The 26,442-nt window shown below is 38.8% G+C and overlaps 1 protein-coding gene across 1 annotated transcript in view; it reads left to right on the forward strand.

Moving 5' to 3' along the window:
- PDSS2 (decaprenyl diphosphate synthase subunit 2) overlaps window positions 1-26,442 on the forward strand; it is a 276,849-nt gene that overhangs the window by 195,814 nt on the left and 54,593 nt on the right. The window contains exons 5-6 of the mRNA XM_069598233.1: window positions 21,968-22,141; window positions 23,420-23,551. Of these exons, the coding sequence (XP_069454334.1) occupies window positions 21,968-22,141; window positions 23,420-23,551 (306 nt within the window). The remainder of the gene's footprint in view (window positions 1-21,967; window positions 22,142-23,419; window positions 23,552-26,442) is intronic.

Genomic DNA, 26,442 nt, shown 5'->3' on the forward strand with positions numbered 1-26,442 from the left:
AAGAGTGTGTTTTCTATGACCAGTGCATTCTTTTGGCAAAACTCTGTTAGCCTTTGCCCTGCTTCATTTTGTACTCCAAGGCCAAGCTTGCCTGTTACTTCAGCTATCTCTTGACTTCCTACTTTTGCATTCCAGTCCCCTATGATGAAAAGGGCACCTTTTTTTGCTGTTTGTTCTAGAAGGTCATGTAAGTCTTCACAGAACTGTTCAACTTCGGCTTCTTCAGCATTAGTGATTGGGGCACAGACTTGGATTACTGTGATATTGAATGGTTTGCCTTGGAAATGAACAGAGATCATTCTTTTGTTTTTAAGATTGCACCCAAGTATTGCAGTTTGGGCTCTTCTGTTGACTATGAGGCTACTCTGTTTGTTCTAAGGGATTCTTGCCCACAGTAGTAGATATAATGGTCTTCTGAATTAAATTTGCCCGTTTGAGTCCTTTTAGTTCACTGATTCCTAAAATGTTGATGTTCACTCTTACTATCTCCTATTTGACCACTTCCTGTTTACCTTGATTCATGGACCTAATCTTCTAGGTTCCTATGCTATATTGTTCTTTACAGCATCGGACTTTACTTTCACCACCAGACACACATCCACACCTGAGCATTGTTTCTGCTTTGGCTCAGCCTCTTCATTCCTCCTGGAACTGTTTCTCTGCTCTTCTACAGTAGCATATTGGGCACCTACCAACCTGGGGAGTTCATCTTTCAGTGTCATATCTCTTTGTCTTTTCATACTGTTCAGGGGGTTCTCAAGGCAAGAATGCTGAAATTATTTGCCATTCCCTTCTCCAGTGGATGACATTTTGTCAGAACTCTCCACCATGACCTGTCTGTCTTAGGTGGCCTTGCATGGCATAGCTCATATTGGGTTAGACAGGCTGCGATCCATGCAGTCATTTTGTTTCATTTTCTGTGACTGGTTTTCATTCTCTCTGCCCTCTGATGGATGAGGTTAAGAGGCTTGTGGAAGCTTCCTGATGGGAGGGACTTGCTGTGGGGTAAACTGTGTCTTGCTCTGGTGGGTGGGGCCATGCTCAGGAAATTATTGTTCCAATTTTCTGTTGATGGGTGGAGCTGTCTTCCCTCCCTGTAGTTTGGCCTGAGGTCAAACTGTGGTAGGGTTAATGGAGGTAATGGCGACCTCCTTCAAAAGGACTTAGGCCAGCACACTGAGGCTCCCAGGACTGTTGTATTCAGTGTCCCTGACAGTCAACCTCCGCCTCTGCCAGAGACTCCTGGACACTCACGGACAAGTCTGGCTCAGTCTCTTGTAGGGTCACTGCTCCTTTGTCCTGGGTCCTGGTGTGCTCAAGGTTTTGTTTGTACCCTCCAAGAGTCTGTTTCCCCAGTCCTGTGGAAGTTCTGTAGTCAAATCCCACTGCCCTTCAAAGTCAAATTCCCTGGAGGTTCTCAGTCCCTTTGCTAGATCCCCAGGTTGGGAAATCTGTTGTGGGCCCTAGAACTTTTGCAAAAGTGTGGCAACTTCTTTGGTATAATTGTTCTCCACTTTGTGGGTTGTCTGCTCAGCAGCTCTTCAGTGGGGCTAATGGCGACCCCCTCCAAGAGGACTTATGCCACACGCTATGCCTCTCAGGTCTGCTGTAGCCAGAGCCCCTGTATCTGTGGCAGGCCAGTGCTGACCTGTGCCTCTGCAGGAGATACTCAAACACTCAAAGGCAGGTGTGACTTAGTCTCGTGGGGCTCACTGCTCCTGTCCCTGGGTCCTGTGCACACAAGGGTTTTGTTTGTGCCCTCTGAGCATCTCTGGTGTGTATGAGGTTTGTTTCCAAACACAATTTCGCCCCTCCTACCATTTTTAGGGGCTTCACCTTTGCCCTTGGACACGGAATATCTTTTTTTGGTGGGATCCAATATTCTCCTGTTGATGCTTGTTCAGCAGCTAGTTGTGATTTTGGTATTCTTGCAGGAGAAGATAAGCGCACATCCTTTGATGCCACCATCTTGGTTAAATACTTGGCTAAAGAACTGTATTAGGCCATTTTGAGGAAGTGCTTATTAGTAAACTTCAACTGCTACTATGTCTACAACAGCACACTGAGTGCTACTAGAACACTCAAAACAAAGCTACCACAAAAAACACACAGATGCTCTTGGGGATCTGATGATACATGTGTGTGTGTGTTAGTCACTCAGTTGTGTCCAACTCTTTGCAACCCCATGGACTATAGCCTGCCAGACTCCTCTGTCTGTGGAATTGTCCAGGCAAGAATACTGGAGTGGGTAGCCATCCCATTCTCCATGAGATCTTCCCATCCCAGGGATTGAACCCAGGTCTCCTGCGTTGCGTGCAGATTCTTTACCATCTGAGCCACCAGGGAAGGCCTACTTGAATTGCAGTTATATCTACAACAGCACACTAAGTGCTACCAGAACACTTAAAGCTACAACAAAAACAGACATATGCCCTTGGGGATCTGATGATACCTATAGATCAGAGAAGAAACATGTGCGTGGAACCACTGGAGAGCAATTTACCCATAAGACCACATCAAATTATGATACAGGCTAAACGTATAGGTGAATGTACAACATCAGGAATGAAGAGTACTTCAGGGGAAGCTTCTTGGAGGAGCTAATTTTCTTTTAACCAGAGTCTTAGGAGGTATAGTAGAAATGAATTAAGAGAAGTTGTTGAGGTTTGTTGGGATCAGAGCATTATCTGGGAGATTGAAAATAAACATTATTTGTTTATTCATTCATTTAACATCATCTTTGAGCATCTGCCAGATGGACAGCCATTAGCAATATAAGTGCTTAGTGAATAAGACATCTTTGTTCTCATGGAGCGTACATCTTTGTAGAAAGGCCAACTGTAAACAATCACATAAATAAATGAACAAGAGAAATAGCTGATACTGCACAGCATAGAACTAAAAAGAGAGACACAATAGTTAAGGATTGAGGGAGTTACTTTAAAGTGAATGTTCATGGAAGTCCTCTCTGAGGAAATAATTTTAAACTGAGATCTGAATGACAAAAAGCAGCTAGCTGAATGAAAAACAAAAAACCAGAGACAAGTGTTCCAAGAAGAGGAAGCAACTTAGGAAAAGGCCTGAGAGAGGAATGAGCTTAATGTATCAGAAAATAGAAAGCAGGCCCACTCAGCTGAAACATGGTGGATGACCAGAAGAGTGGTTGGAGGTGAGCTTAGAGGGGCCGACAGGTATTATGACAATACACGTGACTCGACTATGAAGGCACTTTGAACACAGATTCAGAAGAACAGAGAAGAGAAAGTTATCATTTTGTTTTAGGTTACCTAGTTATTCTCAAGGCCTGCTCATTCAGCAAATGCATAATGAGTACCCATTATTCACTAGCAGCTGTGCTGGACAAATCAGATGCTTGTGTTTTGAAAGCTGAGATGGAGACAAAGCTATTGTCAGAGCTGGAGCAAAGGGCATTTGCTAGGGATGGCTGATAGTTTTAAGAGGAATCAATGAATCAATGGATGGATCCTGAACGTGTGTATTGGGGAGTTTGGATTTAAAATAGTAAATAGAAGGAAAGTATCATAGGATCTTACACAAGAGAAGACCTTTGATAAAGATAATTGTAGGAGACGTCCCTAGTGGTGCAGTGGCTCTGACTCTGCACTCCCAATGCAGTGGGCTCTGGTTGGATCTGGTCAGGGAACTAGATCCTCCATACCACAACTAAAAGTTCACGTACCTCAAATTAAAAAAAAGATCTGCATGCTGAATAAAATTTGAAGATCCTGGATGCCATAATTAAGACCTGGCATAGTCACATAAATAAATTATTAAAAGAATAAACGTTAATAAAATAAGCTACAGTTTTTTATAAAAAGATTATTTAGAAGCTGTGAATAAGGTAAATTGGAAGCCAAAGCAATCAGAAGCAGAGATACCATCTGGAAGAGTGTTGAAATAACACAGGTATGAAGCAAAAGACAAGATTGTTGGCAGTAGAAACAAGCATAGGGCAAGGGCCCAGGAATTCCGCAGGTATCCTATCTCTCAATTTATAAAGTGATTTGCAATTTATGTCTCCTGTTTTATTATTCCCTTGCTATGTATTTTGTGGAATTAAGTTAATGTTCACCATCTTTTAGCCTATTGTTTAAAGATCACAGTACTTATTTTGCTGCTAAAAACTCTCTAAGCAGCATTTTCCCATAAAATTTATTGCATTGCACAAAAATATGTTTTAATAAATAATAGACAATAATTAGAAATATAGGATATTTGTACAGCAGTCTCTTTGTCTACAAAATAGAGCATTTTTAGTCTTTCATGAGAAGCCCCATGCTACCACCCAGCTGAGCCATTCCTGACCACAGACCTTCTGAAACATAATGTGTTCATTATTGTTTTAAGCCACTAAGTTTGAGATAATTTATTATGCAGCAATAGGTAACTAATACACGCATTCAGACTAGAGATCTCTTCAGGAAAATTTAGAGATACCAAGGGAACATTTCATGCAACAGTGGGCACAACAAAGGACAGAAACGGCAAGGACCTTAGACAAGCAGAAGAGATGAAGAAGAGGTGGCAAGAATACACAGAAAAACCGTACAAAAAAGATTTTTATGACCTGGATAACCACAATGGTGTGGTCATTCAACTCGAACTAGACATCCTGGAGTGTGAAGTCAAGTGGACCTTAGGAAGCATTACTACAAACAAAGCTAGCAGAGCTGATGGAGTTCCAGCTGAGCTGTTTTAAATCCCCAAAGATGATGTTGTTAAAGTGCTACACTCAGTATGCCAGCAAATTTGGAAAACTCAGGAATGGCCACAGGATTGGAAAAGGTCAGTTTTCATTCCAATCTCAAAGAAGGGCAATGCCAAAGAATGTTACAACTATCGTACTATTGTGCTTATATCACACACTAGCAAGGTTAATGCTCAAAATCCTTCAAGCTAGGCTTCCACAGTACATGAACTGAGAATTTCCACATGTACAAGCTGGATTTAGAAAAGGCAGACGAACCAAGGATCAAACTGCCACCATCTGTTGGATCATAGAAAAAGCAAGAGAAATCCAGAAAAACATCTACTTCAGCTTCATTGACTGCGCTAAAGTCTTTGACTGTGTGGATCAAAACAAGCTGGAAAATGTTTATGGGAATACCAGACCACCTTACCTGCCTCCTGTGAAACCTGTATGCAGGTCAAGAAGCAACAGTTAGAACTGAGCATGAAACAATGGACTGGTTCAAATTGAGAAAGGAGTATATCAAGGCTGTATATTGTCACCCTGGTTATTTAACTTCTATGCAGAGTACATCATGGGAAATGCTGGGCTAGATGACTCACAAGCTGGAATCAAGATTGCCTGGAGAAATATCAACAACCTCAGATATGCAAATGATACCACCCTAATGGCAGAAAGTGAAGAGGATCTAAAGAGCCTCTTGATGAAGGTGAAAGAGGAGAGTGAAAAAGCTGGCTTAAAACAGCATTCAAAAAACTAAGATCACGCGTCTGGTCCCATCATTTCATGGGAAGTAGATGAGAAAAATGGAAACAGTGACAGACTTTTGTTCTTGGTCTCCAAAATCACTGCAGATGGTGACTGCAGCCATGAAATTAAAAGGTGCTTACTCCTTGAAAGAAAACCTATGACCAACCTAGACAGCATATTAAAAAACAGAGACATTACTTTGCTGACAAAGGTCCATAAAGTCAAAGCTATGGTATTTTCCAGTATTAAATGTCCTGATGTGAGAATTGGACCATAAAGAAGGCTGAGCACCAAAGAATTTATACTTTCAAACTGTGGTGCTGGAGAAGAGTCCCTTGGACAGCAAGGAGATCAAACCAGTCAACCCTAAAGGAAATCAACCCTGAATATTCATTGGAAGGACTCATGCTGAAACTGAAGCTCTAATACTTAGGTCACCTGATGCAAAGAGCCCACAATTGGAAAACCTTGATGCTGGGAAAGATTGAAGGCAGGATGAGAAGGCAAAGACGCCAGAGGATGAGATGGTAGGATGACATCACTGACTCAACAAACATGAGTTTGAGCAAACTCCAGGAAATAATGAAGAACAGGGAAGCCTGCCTTGCTGCAGTTCACAGGGTCACAAAGAGTTGGACACAACTTAGTGAATGAACAAGAACATATACATTTATGTCTTTGCCATGTAATTGTGATACATTTGAGTAGGGTGTTCTTACACTTAGCCCTTTACTTCTGATTTGCTTTGGCCAATAGGAGGCTCTCTCGGGCCTCTGCCATTGCCATGAGAAAAACATATCCTGGCCAGACTGCTGATCCAAGAAGAATGAGAAACATCTGAAGCAGACCAGATTTGAAGCAGCCAGTCCAGAGACATGCAGTCAGAAGCAGAGCCACCAGTCTAAATTAACTGAATCTCAGCTGATCTACAGACACATGAGCAATAATAAATGATTATTGTTTGAGGCCACTGAGTCTGGGGTAGCTCTTCTAATAGTGAACTGGAGTCAGATAGAGTCAGAGGAGCCATGGGAACCTGAAGGTCTAGGCTAAGCCAGTGAGTAGGCTTCTAGCCTGAGGACTGAAGCTAGGACTCACTTACTAACTGGAAAGCCAATATCCCCCTGGCTAGAAAGAGGAGAGGCTTAGTATTCGGAGTTTCAAGAAATTCATATCAAGACTGTTCATGAAACACCTGTAGTGGGGGGTTTTTGTATTCTTTTCCTGAAGTTTCCCTAGTATAGTCTCTTATTAAAAAAATTTGCGCAATCACCACAGATAGTCATTGCAAAATCTGCACCTTCTTTTTGCCAGCACCAACTTTCTTCAGTCTGTTTTTATGTTTTCAGTTTTTTTGAGATCTTTTTCTTCTCATTAAGACCATGTCTTACAAGTCTGTGTTTGGCTTCATGAATTTTAAATCAGACTGAAGCCAGGTGTCTTGCCACTACCAAAAAGGGTTTTTTTAATCCAAATTCAAAGATGACATCAAGTGTCATACATTTGGGCAAGCTTTCCCCATATTTCTATCTAAGGCACTGAGGATGAAGGTCATCAGTGATCATTTGTTTCCACTGAAGTAGTTTATTGGTCATGTACTTCCTGGTTGGGACATTTACCATGTTGTTAATGATGATAATTAATCCTCAGGCAGTCAGAAAGGACTCCTGTGCTTTGTATGGAGAGATTATTGTTCCATGTGCAAACAAGCACAGAATAATGATAGGAAATTCAGGGCCTTGCAGACTATTCCAATAAAAATGAGTAAAGGTGGCCCGGGGAGGTTGGTTAGAGAGAGGAAATCAGTGAGTTTGAGTTCAAGGATGCTAATTAACATCATCAAAGTGGAATAGAATTCATATTGAAGGTTTTCTTTTGTAGATTAGAAATAGGAAAATTTTATTTATCTTTCGGAAGTAAGAAATATCCCAAGTATATATACATGTAAAAACTACCTTTAAAAATATATATATTTTAAGAGGTTTAGAAGTGAAACTGAGTAGAATATAAAAGCATTAAGATACTCTGGGGTATATTTCATTGGTGCATTTACTCACAACCTGTCTTTCATATTGTACCCAAGGCATGTGTTAATGAGCTAATGAAACAGGCCATGTCATGTTTTATTGTTTCCTGGGCATCTGTTCAAGCTTATATCATTCACATATCCAAGACTTTGAAGATGCTGGTGGTGGTGATAATAAATACCTATAATTTTAATAACATCCTTTTTTCATAAAATAGACACAGTCTTAAATCATTTGTTGCAAATAAAAATTTAAGGCTATTGAATATAGTTTAAATGTTTTTTGTTATGAAATGTATCAAGCATATGAAAGAGTGTATATGGCAGATACATACAGTTTAAAGAATGAAAATAAAACACCTAGATGCCCATACCACATTTAAGAAATAGTGCTGTCTATATTTTTTAATCCACAAAGTGTTTTTATTTAAAGGGAAAAGTAGCACATGTATCATGAAGTAAGCATGTTAGAAATCAAATATAGGAGTATTAGGTTAGATAGGCAAAGGTGAGAAAGCAAAAGTTGATATAAAGAAGGCAGAAAAGCTGTTAGTGACTAAGAAAGCTAAGTGTATATAATGGCCTTTTTGATTAAGCAGGCTCTCGAGTTTAGAGTGGGTATGGTTGGTGAATGTTTTTATTGTTTAAATTGAATTTGTGCACCATTTAGAGGTACTCCAGGTCACTCACTGACAGCTATTGCAGCAGAACATCTTAAAAGGCAGTTTATTTGCCTGAGAGATGAAACATCACTATTAAGCTTGTAAATTGTTTAATAGAATACCATTTTGATCACAGGACAAGAACAGACCTTTTGAAAAATGAAGCTCAAGCCTTCAATTACCGTCTGTCTATATGTCAGTAAGTCCAAAGTAATCTCCATCCCAGTTCACCCCTGAGCTCTGGAGCTGAATATTTTGTTGCTTATTCAATATTTCCATCTGCTGGTATCCCACTCGTCTCAGACTCAGTACTTATAAGACCAGATATATGATCTTTCTTCCCAAGCCCAGTCCATTATCCTCTGTCTTCACGAAGGGCACCACCATTCATCCAGATTTTCAAGTCAGAAACTTATGAGTCATCCCTAATACTTGTTTCCCTCACCACACTTATCCCCCTGACTACCTTACTCCATCTCGTATATCATCAGCTTAGCCAGAAATAGAACTGGGAGAGAGCAGAGAAAGCAAGTTGGTTTCCTCAGCACCCTCTTCAGCAGTAGACTATGGTAGTTAAGAACAAACAATAAAAGGCCTCAAATTCTTTATCTTTCCTCCCATCACTTCCCATCAAATGGTATGGGTCTATGACTCTTTCCTTGAACCTCAGTAGGATTGTGAGCCCCTCAATCGATCAGAGTACAGTAGAAGTGACACTACCTAAATTCTGCCTGTGCCAGGAAAGGGTCACTTAGAATACTCACTCTCTTGAAACACTCCCTCTCACTACTCCGCATCTCAGAACCTAAGCACCATGCGTGAGAGACTGTGAATAAGTGCTCCAATCATCCATCCAGGTGTGCCTGATTGATGTATGGGTGAATAAGCCATTTTATTGGAAGTAGATCCCGGGTAGTTCAGCTGTTCTAGCCCCAGTCCTCTGGGGCTAGACTCATCCCCAGCTTTGTTAGGTCTTCCCAGCTGAGACCCCAGACATCATGAAGCAGAGTCAGATCTTCTCTGTTCTCTTCCTGAATTCTGACCCACAGGATCTGTGATCATAGTAAAATGGTTGTTGGTTTTTTGCCACTAAATTTTGGGGTGGTTTGTTATACAGAAATAGATAATTAGACTATAGATCTTTTCAACCTGCGTGTTGTTAAGACAATGCTGAAAAGATGTTGGGAGGAACAATACTTTCAAAACTTCACTGATTGAATCCTAAGGTTTAGAGAGAAGTCGGTTGCTCTAGTCAGCTCTGGCTGCCATACCAAAATATCACAGCCTGAGTTGACTTAAATGACAGAAATTTTACTAACAGTTCTGGAGATGAGAAGTCCAAGATGGAGGTTCTAGAAATTTGGTTTCTGGTGAGAACTGTCTTCCTGGTTTGCAGATGACTGCCTTTTTAATGTGTGCTCATGTGGTAGAGAGTGAGTCCAGCAAGCTCTCTGGTATCTCTCCTTATAAGAACATTAATCCACACTCTTATGATTTCCTCTTATGGAGGAAATACAACAGTCTTAATTACTTCCTTACCCTAAATACACTGGCAGTTAGGACTTCAACTTGTGAATTTTGCAGGGACACATACATTCGGTCCATAAGTAGTCAAGAGCAGTACCTGGGAGAGGGTTTGGGGGAGAATGGATACATGTATATGTAAGGCTGAGTCCCTTCACTGTTCACCTGAAACTACCACAACATTGTTGATTGGCTATACCCCAAAACAAAATTAAAAGTTTAAAGTTTGAAAAAAAGCAAAAAAGGCAGTACCTTGTTGATGCCCTCCCTGGCCCACCATCGATGGCACAAGCTGCAGTCTAGCTTTACCCCATGCCTCCCGCTTTTGCGTGGTCCACAATGTCATCCTCTCTGGCCTGAGCAATTCCTTCACCTCCATGTTTACAGTTCTCCCATCTGCTGGGCTTTCTCCATACCACCAGAGATCTCAAAATGCGAATCTGATGCTGCGGTGCCTTCATGTCAACCCCTAGTAGCATCCAATGACTCTGTGGATAAAGACTGAAATCCTGAACGTGACCCAGAAGACCCTGCATAATCTGACCCAGTCTATCCCCCCAGCCTCTCCTGTTACCATTTGAACCCTCACTGTCTACATATCAGCCCCAAGAGCCTCTCCTACCTCAGACTTCCATTCTTTTTTGTGTGTGCAATCCTTGCAACCTACTGTGCAATCCTTGCATACCTGTTTACTTTTACTAAATTATCCCTTATTCATCCTTCCTGTGTCAGCTCAAGTGTCACTTCCTCACGGAAACAGTTCCCGAAAGCCTCAGTCTCAGTCAGGTACTCTTATTGCTGCTGTCATAAAAGTATGTTCATTTTCCCCATTGAAAGTGTCTCAGTGTGGAGTTACATGTTTACCTGTGTGGTTATGGTTGTCTGACTTCCCTTCTAGACTATAAACTATGAATGCAAGGATGCTCTGGTTTTCTCACTGGTGTGAACACCTAGAATAGTGCCTTATATGTAGAAGATACTCAGTAAATAAATGAATAAATGGAGGAAATACAACTGGTTAATCAATGAAATTGCTTCCCATTTTAAATGAAATGCCACTTTTCACCTGTTAAATTCACAAGTAAAACAATTCTACTCAGTGACAAGACAGTCTCAAACTTAGCCAGTCAAGGTACGTGTCAGAAGAAACTTTCTGTAAAACAGTTTGCAGAGTGTTTAAGAAATTTTAACATGTTCAGATCTGTTTACCTAGTGATTCTAATCATAGACTGTATCTGTAGTAGCCAGCTTCCAAGATGGCCCCCAGTGAGCCACACCCCCTAGTATCCCTTGTCTCATTCCTTCTCATACTGTGCTAGGTTGGTCTGTATGACGAAGAGCATACCACAGAAAAGAGTGTGTCACTTCCAAGGACAGGGTATGAACGATTCTGAAACTCCCCTCCTGGGTGTGCTCTTACTCTGCTAGATCATTTGCTCTGGGGACGCCAACTACTGTGTCAGGTGTGCCACCCTACAGAGCGGCCCAGGTGGCAAGGAACTGACACCGACTGTCAACAACCACCTGAATGAGCTTGGGCGTGGATTATCCAGCCCCTTTAAGGGACTGCAACCCAAGCTAACAGCTTAACTGCAATCTCCTGAGAAATCCTGAGCCATAACCAGCCAGCTAAGCCATTCCTAGATTCCTGACCCTCAGAAACTCTGAGATAATAATAAGTGTTTGTTGTTTTAAGTTGCTGTGTTTGTGGGTAACTTGTTATGTGGCAATAGAATATTCCATCCTAAGGAAAATCTTCTTAAAATGTTTTAGTAGTTTGTTAATGTTGGCATATGCAGACTTTATATAGTATAAACATTTTTCATCTTAAGGAAAGAATTAATTCATGGAAATGCTTTCAGTTGCCAAAGAATGGGAAATCCAATTAAATAGATATAAAAGTAAGGAAACACATTTTACTCTAACTGAACATGCAGAGGCAATCAGGCATCAAGGGACAGTTAACATAACAACTCCAGGTATCAAGGTTTTTCCTCTCTGTTCTGCTTCCTAGTGTCCTCTTTATTATCAAGCTTGTAACAGTTTGGCTACAGTAGTCCTGAGTGTGGCTCATCAAGACAGAGCACCTTCCACAGGTGCCACTTTTGTTTGGATCTCTTTTTAGGAGTTCTGCAGTAGACTTTCCTTATGTCTTATTGCCTAAAATTGGACCACATGCCCATTCCTAAATTAATCGTTGGCAACAGCAGTGACTGCCTGAACAAAATTAGGGTTCGTTAGTAAGGAGGGAGAGGAAAGTAGATCCTTGATGAATGACGGTCAAGCCTCTCACTTCCCACTGGCTACCACTTTATGTCATCCTTGCTCACCTGGAGTATAACTTCACCCTTTAATGGATATCCCAGTTGTTGCCCCTCCAGTCCAAACTGCCTCTGAAGCAGCCCATGTGATTGCACATGTAGTCATATAATTTCCTGCTGAAGTCAGTCTCCTAGCACCTAAATAATAAGATACAACCCTCTGGACCTCTTACCTACCTAACTAGTCTTATTCTTCACCTACTTTTCCCACTGTCTGCTTCAGCAATATGGAACTAATACCGATGCTCTAAAAGTCATCTCATACCTTATTTTCCTGGCTGATTCCAGGTTATTATTCAGAATAAGATTCAGCTAACAGTTCTCACACTGAAGCCTTCCTTGGTAAAACTAGTCACTCCCTCCTTTATACTGTAAGCATAGCTTTATTTTCATAAAACCAAACTGTTTCCTAAGTACTGTCTTTCTCCCTTGCTGAACTTCTACTAAAGGTCAAGGGGGAATACCTAATTCTCAAATCTATGATGCCTGGCACAGTAAGCACACACAAAAAATTAATTAAAGTGCATCTGCTGCACATTTACATGGTATGTCAAACACCATCATACACTGTACGTCTCAAAGCAAGCCAAGTTTCCCTTTGGTGCTGTTTGTTCATCTCAAAGAATTAATCAATCAGCATTCCCTACTGCCCCTTCTGAGCAACCCCTCTGAAGACTATCTGCTGCCCTCTAGCTGTTCAAACCTGTCCCCATCTGAAGGATACCCCTTGCTGGAGAATTTGAGCTGTCAAGTCTTCTTTCTCCATCCTGACCCTTCTTCATCAGGATCATTCCCATTCGTCTCAGCAAGAACTGACTGGTGGAGAGTACAGGAAGGGGCTGGCTAGCCCTAGACCAAAGAATTCCTGACATTTAAATTCCCTGACAACCCTGCTCTCTAATGTGTGAGGAAAAGCTTAATAGCTTTATGTATTATATAGAAGCACTTCTTAAAACAGACTTTAGTTACACACTTATCACATCTTATCAGTTTCTCTCCCATGATTTACATAGATACCCACTTTACTACCTCCAGTGTGACCGGATTATAAATCAAAGCAAATTATTACATTCTATTAGATGATGCTGTTAAAATATTATACCTTTTCTCTCTTCCTCAAGATTCCTGAAAAAAAACACTATGATATGTACTATTTCTAATCTTGTTACTTATATGCTTTGGATTCTTGTAACTTTTAATTTATATTATTAGAAGACTTAATTACAGGTTTAAAATACTTTGTTGATACATAAATGAAACATGTCATTTACTCATATATAAACCTACTTTTTAAACTATCGAAGATATTTTTAAGTATTTCTACTATGTATTAAACAAGATAGAATCTAAGTGCTAATATAATAATGGACATGGAAGTGTCATCACATATTGTTGGCTGCCAGGAAATAGGAGATTCTATTTTCCCCCTTGCTTCCTTCTTATCCCTAAATTTAGAGCGTCTTTATTAACATTTTCCTTGCCTTTGTTTTTTTAAATAAGGCTAGTAGGGACTTTCTTTTGGTCCAGTGACTAAGACTCTGCACTCGCAATGCAGGGGGCCCAGGTTCAATCCTTGGTCAGGAACTAGGTCCAACATGCTGTAACTAAAAGATCACCTGCTGTCACTAAAACCAGCGCAGCCAAATAATTTTTTTTTTTTAATTAGGCTGATGAACATTTTGGCTCTTGTTTAGCTTCTTAAAATAGGTGAAGAGGCTAATTCAAACCGGACATTGAAGATGGTAAAATGTGACGTTAGAGAATGTGATCTCTCACCAAACCCAAATTTATGCTGCATAAATATATTTTAAAGTTAAATTATAAAGGTAGCAACCTAGTATATGAATCTGAAGTAGGAAGCATAAAACAGGAAATATTTGCATTCTTTCTTTAAAGTACCCTTATCACTCTTCTGATAATATGTAAGGTAAAAGTTTGACTTGGCAGGTTCTGATTGGGGCTTGGACATTTTCCTGGGTCAGTTAGCTTGCCTTTGTTCTGTGACCATGGACTAGACCTTTAATCCCAAGCAGCAGCCACTTTACAAATACACTTTGATCTCATGTAAATAGGCATATACAAATGCATTACTACCATTAGGAAAGCAACTTAAAGTGCATGTCCACCAGACGGCTCAGCAGCAGAACAGAACATTGTATCTGAGGAAAACCAGTACCACTATCTTGGGAGATACCTTGCAAGCTTCAGGTTATGTGTTTTTGAAACTAACCTTACTTGAGCAAAAAGGTCAGGTTACAATGACTAAGAGACCTACATTTTTTAAATTAATATACTCCAGTCTGACAGTCATTCAGTAGGTATGTTGACATATATTGTCTTTCTGAAAAAGAGAAAATCCCATCAAAAGTGAATATCAACTGTATGTGTCTTCCTTCTGTAAACTGCACAAATGTAAGCTGATGCTGTAAGTATGTCTGACTCTCATTGGCTCTGACTGCGTTCATTCATTTCATATCAGTTCTATATATCTGATGTCTGAAGATGCTAATTTGGATATGGTTATTAAACCACATCCAAAATCGTGTGTTAACTTTCCCTTTGTAATAAAGCATGCTCTGTTAATGTATACATGGCAAGCTGACAGAATGAATGGAGGGGCTTTGTTTCATTTGTAACCAAGTTCATGATAAGCAGTGATTTAATATTCAGGGAATAAATTTTCTGATTAATTTAGAATGGAATTACTGATTCATGACATGATTAACTTGTAATAGCAGATTTCAAGAGACTATACATTAATTATTTCTTGGTTATCTGAATTTGCTGAGTATTTTCAGTGACTGTGTATTATTGCATTAAAAATGTAAAAGTGATGAATAATAAAATGTCAGTCACAATAAGGAAAATATAAAACTGAATCTTTTATTGGAAATCTTCCAAGAATTATTCTGAGAGAGAACTCTATCAGATAATTTATCTATTATATTAATATCCACATAGAGGTAGATATATAGATGCCATACCTGGATTGTGAGTTTCTTGAGAACAGGCTATTTATTAATAAGTCCGTCTAGTCAAGGCTGTGTTTTTTCCAGTGGTCATGTATGGATGTGAGAGTTGGACTGTGAAGAAAGCTGAGCACTGAAGAATTGATGCTTTTGAACTGTGGTGTTAGAGAAGGCTCTTGAGAGTCCCTTGGACTGCAAGGAGATCCAACCAGTCCATCCTAAAGGAAATCAGTCCTGGGTGTTCTTTGGAAGGAATGATTCTAAAGCTGAAACTCCAGTACTTTGGCCATCTCATGCGAAGAGTTGACTCATTGGAAAAGACTGATGCTGGGAGGGATTGGGGGCAGGAGGAAAAGGGGACAACAGAGGATGAGATGGCTGGATGGCATCACCGACTTGATGGACGTGAGTTTGAGTGAACTCCGGGAGATGGATTCATGAGGTCACAAAGAGTCGGACACAACTGAATGACTGAACTGAACTCATATTCATATTTATATTACTTTACAAAGAATCTAACTCATAATAGAAACAAAATAAATGTTATATTAATAAATGAGGATGGTATACAAGCCATAAAAAGTTAATTTCTTAAGTGATAATTTAAGAATTTGAGGCCAAGAAATGTAAAATTTTATATTCATTACCCTTTTTTCTTTTTTAGCAGCTTTATTGAGATAAATCTTACATATCATAAAATTGTTGTTCAGTCCGTTAGTTGTGTTCGACTCTTTGGGACCCTATGGACTACAGTACACCAGGTTTCCCTGTCCTTCACCATCTCCTGGAGTTTGCTCAAACTCATGTCCATTGAGTTGGTGATGCCATCCAACCAGTTAGTCTTCTGTCGTTCACTTCTCCTCTCTTCAATCTTTCCCAGCATGAAGGTCTTTTCTAATGAGCTGGCTCTTCACGTCTGGTTACCAAAGTATTGGAGCTTCAGCTTCAGCATCAGTCCTTCCAATGAATATTCAGGATTGATTTCCTTTAGGATTGACTGATTTGATCTCCTTGCTGTCCAGGGGGCTCTCAAGAGTCTTCTCCAACACCACAATTCAAAACATCAATTCTTCTGCACTCAACCTTCTTTATGGTCCAATTCTCACATCCATAAATGACTGCTGGATATAGCTTTGACTATAGCTTTCACTATACGGACTATACTATAGCTTTGACATATTTTGACTATATGTCGGCAGAGTGATGTCTCTGCTTTTTAATATGCTCTCTAGGTTTGTCATAGCTTTTCTTCCAAGGAGCAAGCGTCTTTAAATTTCATGGCTGCAGTCACCATCCGCAGTGATTTTGGAGCCCAAGAAAACAGTTTAACCCATTTCAAAATTACAGTTAGTAATTTTTAGTAACTTTATCAAGTAATGCAACCATCACCATAAATCAATTTTAGAAATTTTCACACACACCTCATTAGCTCCCTCATGGCCATTTACAGTTCCCACCCTGGACCAGGCAACCACTAATCTCCATTTCATAAGAATAGAATCATACAGTATGTGGTCTCATGGATGGCTTCTCTCACTGAGTGTCGTGCTTTTGAGGTTCATCCATGGTGTAGCAGGTGTCAGCAGTTCCTTCTCTTTTTTGCACAGTAGCATTCCATTGAATAGATATATCTGCTCATTAACTTTTAAATTGTTTAAAAGAACACGCAATTACTTAATGTAACAGATAAACACATTTTTGTTCATTTAACAAGCATTTGTTGAAAGTTCAATATGGCCTAAATGATTAAAAATGTGAAGGTGACTAACACTGTATCCAGTCCTTAAGGAAAGGAGCAAATAAGCAGGCATACAATTCATAGAGAATTAAGAACTGTTTTGAAATATGCATAAGATTATGTTTGTTTAAAGAGGAAAGTATATGTTGGGGGTATTTGCAAATGCTTCTTAAAGAAGTGATATTTGAACTGGATATGTTCTATTTACTGGGCACAGAGGCCTGAGGAGGAACAGGCCTGAAGTGTTTGAAAAACAGCACATATGCCAGTATGCTTCTGTCTGGCTTATGTTTTAAAAGGATCACCCAAGCACCTGGATGAACATTAGACCCTAACCTTGTATGTATTTAATTTCACAAGTGTTGGGGCTTATATGAAGGATTAATTCCTGGAAGTAGGACTGACAGGCAACAGGGCAAATACATTTGTAATTGTGAAAGAAATTACAAAATTTCTATCCAGTTTCCACTCCTACTAGTCATATTTGATAGGTCTGTTTCTTTACAGCCTCACCAACACTGAGTGAAGCCTTAAGGAGATGGAAAGTGTGGGTCCTTTGATCAGAAGCCCCCAGATCAAGATGTTGTCAGGGTTGCATTCCTTCTGGAGGCTCTAGGGGAGAATCCCTTTCCTTACCCTTTCTAGTCTTCACTTTCATTTTTTGGTTTGTGGCTTCATCCTCCATTTTTTATCCTTGCTACTTCCCTTTTATGAGGATTCTTTTGACTGCATTAGGCTCATCCTGTTATGCGATAATTCCTCCATCTCCAGGAGTTGGTGATGGACAGTGAAGCCTGGCATGCTGCAGTCCATAAGGCTGCAAAGAGCCAGACATGAATGAGCAACTGAACCGAACTAAATTGAAGATCCTAAATTTAATCAGAACTGCAAAGTCCTCTTTACCATGTAAGGTGACATTCACAGACTCTAGGGATTAGGATGTGGCTGTCTTTGTGGGGGACCATGATTAGCCAACCATGGGAAGATTTGTCATTCATCTGTGATAGGAAATGCAAATATTTGGTTGGCCAAAAGTTGTTCGGATTTTCCTGTTAAGCTGTTATAGGAAAACCCAAATGACCTTTTTTGGCCAATCCAATACTTTTCCTTATTGTTTTTTGTCTTCAGTTATTGTCTGTGGTTCTTTTGATTTTATTTTCACTATGTGGAGTTTATCCTGATAATTTGTGTGAAATGCAGATCAGTGTTAATGTTTTTCCCAGAAGGTTGTTCAGTTATTCCAGCGCCATTTACTAAAAAGTCCAACTTTTCCCTAAAATGTATTAAATTCCTGTGTGTAGTTTGATTCCTGGACTTCCTATTTTGTTTCATTGTCTGTCTGTCTAAAGGTGCATATTTTTAAAAAATTACTGAGGTTTTATGATTTAATATCTGCTACCTTACTGAATTATCTTTTTGCTTTAGTAGTTTTTCAGTTGGCTCTCTTGGTTTTCCCCAATATGCAGTTATATTATCTTCAAATAGTGATAAACCCTTCATTTCTAATTTTTATACATCTGTCCTTTTTTCACCACTTCTATTACATTGTTGAATAGCCACGATATTGTGTTCACCTCTGTCCTGTTCCTAATTTTAGGAAGAAAGGGTCGTATACTTCCCCATAAAGTGTTTGCTGGCTTTCGGGTGATCACGTGTGTGCATGTGCATGTACACACACACACTTGTCATATTAAAGAAATACACATCTGGAATGAGGGCATTTTTCCCCCCTTATTAAAATAGTTCCTGGGCTTCCCTGGTGGTCCAGTGGTTAAGAATCCACCTGCAAGGTGGTTCAATCCCTGGTCCAAGAAGATCCCATATGCAGTGGAGCAACTAAGCCCATGAGCCACTAGTACTGAGCTTGTGCTCCGGAGCCCACTCGCTGCAACTACTGAAGCTCATACGCTCTAGAGCCTTTGCTCCACAAGAATGGAGAAGCCACCACAATGAGAAGCCTGCCCACAGCAATGAAAGGTAGCCCCTGTTCCCTGCAACTAGAGAAAGCACTTGTGCAATAACGAAGACCCACCACAGCCCCCAAAAATTAAATAAATAAATAAATCTTTCAAAAAATAGTTCCTGTTTCTGTAGAAACTTCATTTATTTATTTATTTGGCTGTCCCGGGTCTTAGTTGCAGCACTTGGGATCTTCCGTTGCAGTGTGCAAATTCTTAGTGCGGCATTTGGGACCGAGTTCCCTGACCAGGGATCAGACCAGGGCCCCCTGCCTTGGGAGCACAGAGTCTTAGCCATTGGACCACCAAGAAAACCCGTAAAATCTTCATTTTTAGATTAATTTGTGATGGATTAAGCTATCATAATTCAAGTATATGGTTCTTTTTTTCTATCCACTATTCATTGTCATGCAACAGTAAAGGCAATAAAAATGTAGCAAGCTTATGAAGTACTATTTTTCTAAAAGGAACAGGAGGCATTTTCATTTTTATTATTGTACTTTTGGTTATGCAGATACTTTAATGATATAAATGTTTATGTCCCCCATAAATCTCACCAGAAATTACTTTTGATTCTGTTGACTAAGTTAAACAGTCTATAGTAGGATAGAGTACTGGGTACAAGTGGTCCAAAGTAAGATAAAAGACTGTGATAAAAATGCTAGGTCTTAAAACAGAAACTGGCTTATGCACTAAACGTTTTGTGCTTTGGTCTAATATTAATGTGATATCTGTGTTAAATGACAAAAAGAACCAGTGCTGAATCACATTATATTTCCCAGCACTGTATACTTTCTGTCCTACGTGACAGTTTTGTCATTGTAAGAGATTTTAGAAATTAAAATGGGAAATAGGATCTTAGGTTATTTTCCTGACCAAAACTATCTTTCTTGGAATCACAATATTGTGATGGTTTTTATGCTCTTGTATATTGGATGTCATAAGCTGTGTGCAGTTTAGGGGATCCTTTCTCATTACAGGAAGGTTCTTCTTTCCTTTAAAACTGTGATCTGTCCTGTGACAAATCTGTACTATACACTGTGTAAATGGCTAATAAGTCAGTTGCAAACCAACTGAACGTACAAATCTTAGTGCTGGTGCTGAAATCTCTTCAGAATAGTCATTGTGATATCAAAGTTTGTTTCAAAATTTGCAACTGCCAAGTGTCAGTCAAAACCCAAAGATGAAGCTTTGATGAATTCTCATGCTTTAGGTATGCTGCCTTTTTAGATTTTTTTGGTTCTCCGCTATTTTTACTGTACTGTTTCATTTGAATTTTCTACACGCTAACTTCATTTATGGATTTGAAATAGGATTGCAGTATATACATTAAAAAAATACATATTTTAGTAAGTGCTTTTTTTTCCCATCAAGAATAGAATTTTGTCAAATTCATCTTTAGTATAGCTGGAGAGAGAATATGGTTTTTGTCTAGGCTTATTAATATGATATATTAACTTTGTACATTTTAAAATCCATTCTCAAATTTCTAAAATTAAATGCTGTTATTTATCTGTAATGTTTTATGAAGCAGCCTATGCACTGTTTCTCCCTGTGTGGCTTTTTTGATTATTACACAATAGTAGGTTGCATATTTGTGACTGTTGCTATAAGTTGAACTCTCTTTTTGTTTAAAAGCATATAAAATTGAGAATTTGATCTGACCGATGGTTGAAGATTCCCTTCAGCATGGTGAAAGAGGTGGGGCTAAATCTGAGGTCATTTTTTAATGACCTCTCTGTTTAAGTTTTCTTACTGTTTTTTATTTTGTCACCACATAATGATGGAAGAAGGATTGCGGTGTGGGCAGCAGGAAGTAAAGTGTTTAGGTTCATTAATCTTTCTGGATTAATGGATGCTTTCTAGTTAGTTTGAGGTTTCAAAGAAACACTGTGAAATGAGCTTTGTTCTACATATGGCTTCATCATTCTCCTCAGGGAGCTCACTGCCTAAAGTAGAGCTGTCCACTAGGATAGCCAGCAACTCCTTGTACCTGTTGAGTACTCGAAATGTCAGTGGCGATATGCTATAAGTGGAAAATACACACTGATTTTGAAAACTTAGTATAAAAAAGAATATAAAATATTTTAATAGTAATTATGATTATGTATGATTGTATATGATTATTAATTTTGATTCTATGTTTTAGTAATATTTTAGATATATTAGGAGATAAAATATGTCATTAAGATTAATGCCACCTGTTTTCACTTTTTTAATGTAGCTACTAGCAAATTTTTAATTGCAAATGAGGTATACATTATATTTTTACTTGACGTCATTGATCTAGAGTCAGTAGGTTTGTGTATACTTACTTAAAGACACTACTGTAATTTTTGTAATTTAAAAAGATGAAATTAAATAAACTACAATTATATCTTCCCTTATACCTTTTTTTCTTCTTATGGGAATAAACTTTGTTGAATAGTATGATTTAATCATACCCCGTTATAATAATGGGTTACCTCCTCTCTGATTTTTCTGTCTAACTGGTTATAAGAGAATGCAGTTCCTTCATTATGACCTTGACATTTTAACATAAAGACAATAGGATTCTTGTATCTTGGAACACTAGCACTTAATTAAGAACTGATACAAATATAGAAGAGTTAGCTTGAAGGTTTAAGTTTCTATTAATATTTTTGCCTTATCCTGTAAGTGTATATATAGAGAGATATAGATAGAGATCTACAGATACATACTTTTTATATCACTTTTAAAATTTGTTTTGTTTGTTTTTGCCATGTGGCTTGTGGAACCTTAGTTTTCTGACCAGGGATCTGTCCTGAGTCCCCAGCACTGGAAGCGCAGAGCCCTAACCACTGGACTGCCAGGGAATTCCCCTAAAGTATATTTTAATAGAAATTCCTTAGTTCAAAATAAAATTTGCTTCAACATTTCTTTCATTTTTCTCAATTACCCTAAAAAAACAGTTCCCACCTCCTTAGTTCCCTTCAGGTGGAGGTGAGGGTCAACATCCTTTAGTTCTGTCTTGTTGTGACAACCTGAGTGTTTTAAATAGTTCTTTCTTTTTTAAAAAAAGAAATTATTTATTTGACTGTGCCGGGTCTTAGTTGCGACTCATAGGATCCTTAGTTGCAATATGCAAACCCTTGGTTGGGGCATGTGGGATCTATTTCCCTGACCAGTGATCGAACCTTGGTCCCCTGCATTGGGAGCACAGAGTCCCAGCCACTGGATCACTAGGGACGTCCCAATAGTTCATTTCTTAACACTTGTTCTTAAAAAACCGAAACAAATTACTCCTAAAATCTTTTTAATCTTGGCTTTTGTTGCATTTTTTTTAGGAAAATCGTATCACAGATGATATTGGAATATCGACTTGGAAGAAGCAGACTTTTCTCTCCCATGGTGCTTTACTAGCAAAAAGCTGCCAAGCTGCAATGGAATTAGCAAAGCATGATGCTGAGGTTCAGGATATGGCATTTCAGTATGGGAAGCACATGGCTATGAGTCATAAGGTATTTGCACACCCTTTCTGTTTTCTCAGTATTTAAATAGCTAAAATGATACACAAGAAGCCTTTTACCATTTAATAAACTGCTTTTATATATCAGAAACTGTTTATTGAGTACATAAAATTTATTGTTCATGGTGATTATTATGTAATATAAACAGTATGATTAGTGAGTACTGCTTAATTTTGATAGAAAGCTAGAGCTTACTTAAGCCATATTTGTGATGTTTGTCTTTTCTTATCACCTGAAAGGTTCTTGAAAGAATTATTGCAAATTATTAAATAACATGTAATGTTGCTAGTAACAAAATGCAAGAATATTTGGGTTTTTGTTACAGTTTCCATATAGTTCCTATGTAAAACATATTGTGGAAAGTTAATGAAATTTAGAAATATATGGAGTAAAATTGAAAGCTTTAATTCCAATAACTGAAATATAAAATGTCTTAAGGGAGGGAGGTTGAAGAGAGAGGAGATATATGTATATTTGTGCCTGATTCACATTGTGCAGCAGAAACCATACACCGTAAAGCAGTTATCCTCCAATTAAAAATAAATTTTTAAAAAATGTCTCAAGATTAGCTGTTATATTGTTATGTCTGCTGCTGCTGCTAAGTCGCTTCAGTCGCGTCCGACTCTGTGCGACCCCAGAGACTGCAGCCCACTAGGTTCCCCCGTCCCTGGGATCCTCCAGGCAAGAACACTGGAGTGGGTTGCCATATCTGTCTCCAATGCATGAAAGTGAAAAATGAAAATGAAGTTGCTCAGTCGTGTCCGACTCTGCGACCTCATGGACTGCAGCCTACCAGGATCCTCCACCCATGGGATTTTCCAGACGAGTACTGGAGTGGGATGCCATCGCCTTCTCCGTTGTAATGTCTATGTATATGTTATTTTAAATTCCATTTAGTATGTATTTCTTAGATGTTGCTTAAATAGCTCATAAGAAGGGGGAAATATGTAATATTTCCAGATGAGTTTTTATGTACTTTATTAAATCATTGATTAGTTTATTAACATATTAATATAATTTCTAAGTCCTTAGGTTAAACTTAAAAAGGAAAATAAATTTAAATAAAAAAGGGATATGTTAGGGAAAAACTATTAAAAAATTTTTTAAGATTATTGTTAATCATATGATGTTCTTTTGCTTATTACGGTACATCTAAAAACTGTTCCTTAAGCTTTATTTTTCACTCTATAACTGGTGCTTTCTGAATATGATTGAAACATGCCATTGTATATGCATTTACTGATTTAACTCTTTGACTACTCTTTCTAGATAAATTCGGATCTCCAGCCTTTTATTAAAGAAAAAACCAGTGACTCCTTGAGTTTTAATCTAAACTCAGCTCCTGTAGTCTTACACCAGGAGTTTCTTGGAAGAGATTTGTGGATAAAGCAGATCGGAGAGGTAAAATGAAATTGCTCTTATTTTAGATACCAATAGTATTTAGTTAATTTTAAAACATAACTCATATTTTATGATGATCTAAGAGCAATAGTCATATAGAGCATATAGATCAGTCATATAAGAGCTTATCTTGTAACAGGTAAAATTCTTACTTTATAATCCACAATTTTTGAGAGTTAAATGTTAGTTAAAAGTTAGAGACTACAATACTGTATTTTCTTGTTATTTGAGTTTATAGAATACTGTAATACAAAACTAGTGCCTGTGGTGAATGCTAATTAATTCAGATGATTTTTTTTCCTAAAGGCTTTCAAAAATTGGGCTATGGTAATAGCACCACCCTTTAACTGACGGCAATTTCCCATCTGTAGACTCTAGCACAAGCTGCAGAATTCCAGGAGCTCCGTCTGTCAGCTCATTGGGTTATTTTAAAACAAACTTGGACCCTGAATACTTAAGTTCTGAGGCATTATCAAAAAAGAAAGAAAAAAAGTATAGTTAAGTAGGAGGAGTTAAGGAACTTGAATTGGGTACATTTTCTACTTTTCTGTGGGAGAGAGACAGTATGGAAGATGAGAGGAAAACTTTTGGATTTTTTTAAATCCAGAAAGTCTGGATTAAAAAGTTCTTGGACTTTTATCCAGAGCTTCATGGAATTTATTTAACTTGGTGGTTCTAATTGACTGGGTTAATCTGAGATACAACCTGGGGAACGAGGCACAGTTGGGGTGGAGATAGATAACATACATAAAGCAGAGAGACCAGAGATACCTGCTTTTGGAAAATTAAGATTTTCCCTCTCCCACCTCTCCTCCATAATAGATGTCAAAATGCCAACAGCCAGCTTAAAATTCCTCATGTTCACCAGGTAGAAAATGAGAGGATTCCTTTCTGGAGAAACTGTCAAACTCAGAGGAAAAGCCCTGCAGATGTGGACATTTGGGGCTCCCTCAGTAAACAGGCCGTGTCCCTAGCCAGCTGCTTTACAGTGAGGTCCAACAGTTGACAAGCCTCAGAGTGTCCAAGGGCACAGAAATATCCAACTGAAGTAGAATAGCTAATGAAGGACCCTTGGGCATTTCAGAGTAGCCTCTGCCGGAAAGAATGAGTCAAAAGCTAACTGATTTAAAAAAAAAAAAAGGAAACAGAGACAGTGCAAGGGAAAAAAAAATTCAAATGTACTGTAATCAATATATTCAGTGAGATAAGATAATAAATCCATGAAATGAGAACACGTGATATGGTGGGCTTCCCTGGTGGCTCAGTGGTAAAGAATCCGGCTGCCAGTGCAGGAGACACAGGTTCAAACCCTGATCCAGGAAGCTCCCACATGCCACAGAGCAACTAAGCCCAGGGCCACAACTATGAGCCTGTGCTCTGGAGCCTGGGAACTGCAATTGCTGCACCCGCATGCCGCCACTACTGAAACCCGTGTGCTCTAGAGCCTGTACGCCACAACAAGAGAAGCCACTGCAGTGAGAAGCCCATGTGTGGCAGCTTGAGCATGGCCCTCGCTTGCTGCAACTAGAGAAAAGCCTTCACAGCAATGAAGACACGGCCCAGCCAAAAATAAATAAATAAATAAATTCATTTAAAATGAAAGGAACAGGTGATATGTAAAATGGGACAATTCAAAAATAAGAAATCAGAATTATAAAGCATAAAAATATGAAAGTAGATTTTTTTTAAAAAATCAGTAGAATAAACAAATAAGAAAATCCCCAGAAAACTGACTAAAAAGATAGTAGAAAAATAGAAAAGATAAGAAAATTAGAGGACCAATTGAAAGATGAGTCCCAGAAAGAGAAAACTGAAAATGGAGATGAAAAAATTAACAAAGAATTAAAGAAAAGAAAAATTCTAAGAATTGAGGGACCTGAAGTTGTCTCCAAATTGAAATGTTACTCTAAATTACGAATGTTAAAAGACCGACACCAAGTACTATCATTATCAAATTGTGAAACAGTGGGGATAAAGAAGAGATCCTAATACTTCCAGAAAGAAAAAGAAATACCAATGTACAAAGGATCAAGAGTTAGTATTGTCTTAGTGGTGACACGGAAAGCTTCAAGGCAATGAAGTAATAACTTCAACATTCAGAGAGAAATTGTTTCCAACTTAGAATTTTATGCCAGTCGTACTAGCAAATGTGATATTAAATAAAGACAACTTACAACAGCATTTCAAAAAGCATAGTTTTTTTTAGGGAACTGGTTATATATTCTATCAAGGGAGTAACCAAGCAAGAAAAAGGCATGGAGTTTAGGAACTAGGGCATCAGCCATAGGTGTGAAGTGATAGGAATTCCCAGGACACCGTGAAAGGAAGAGTAATAAACAAGAAAGAAGAACGCCAACAGTAAGAGCACTTACTGTGTGCCACCTACTGTTCTGATGAGAAACCTGAGGCAGAGAGATTAACTTGAGTACAGTCACACAGCACTGGCAAGTGATGGAGCCAGTACGCAGACTCAGGCAGCCTGACTACAGGACCCATATCCTTAAATACAGTAACATGCTATACTATCTGTCATCCAAGCAAGTCCTCGCTGATAGCTCCGCATCCAAGCCACATTGGAACAAGAGGACAGAGATCTCCAGAAGAAATATCTCTAAGGAAAACATGGAACTGATGATCCCCTAGTGCTTGGCCATATTGAGAATTTAGGAACTATTAATGACAGGAACATAGAAACTAAGTGTAGTAGTTACTACTGTTGCCTGACACATTACCCCAAAACTTAACTGTTTAAAATAACCATTTTAGGGGACTTCCCTGGTAGTCCAGACTCTGAGCTTCCAATGCAGTGGCTGTGGGGTTGATCTCTGGTTAGGGAACTCAGATCCCACATGCTGCATGGCCTGGCCAAAAAAATATTATAATAATAATAA

The sequence above is a fragment of the Ovis canadensis genome, chromosome 8, assembly GCF_042477335.2.
Source record: "Ovis canadensis isolate MfBH-ARS-UI-01 breed Bighorn chromosome 8, ARS-UI_OviCan_v2, whole genome shotgun sequence".
NCBI classification, from domain to species: Eukaryota; Metazoa; Chordata; class Mammalia; order Artiodactyla; family Bovidae; genus Ovis; species Ovis canadensis.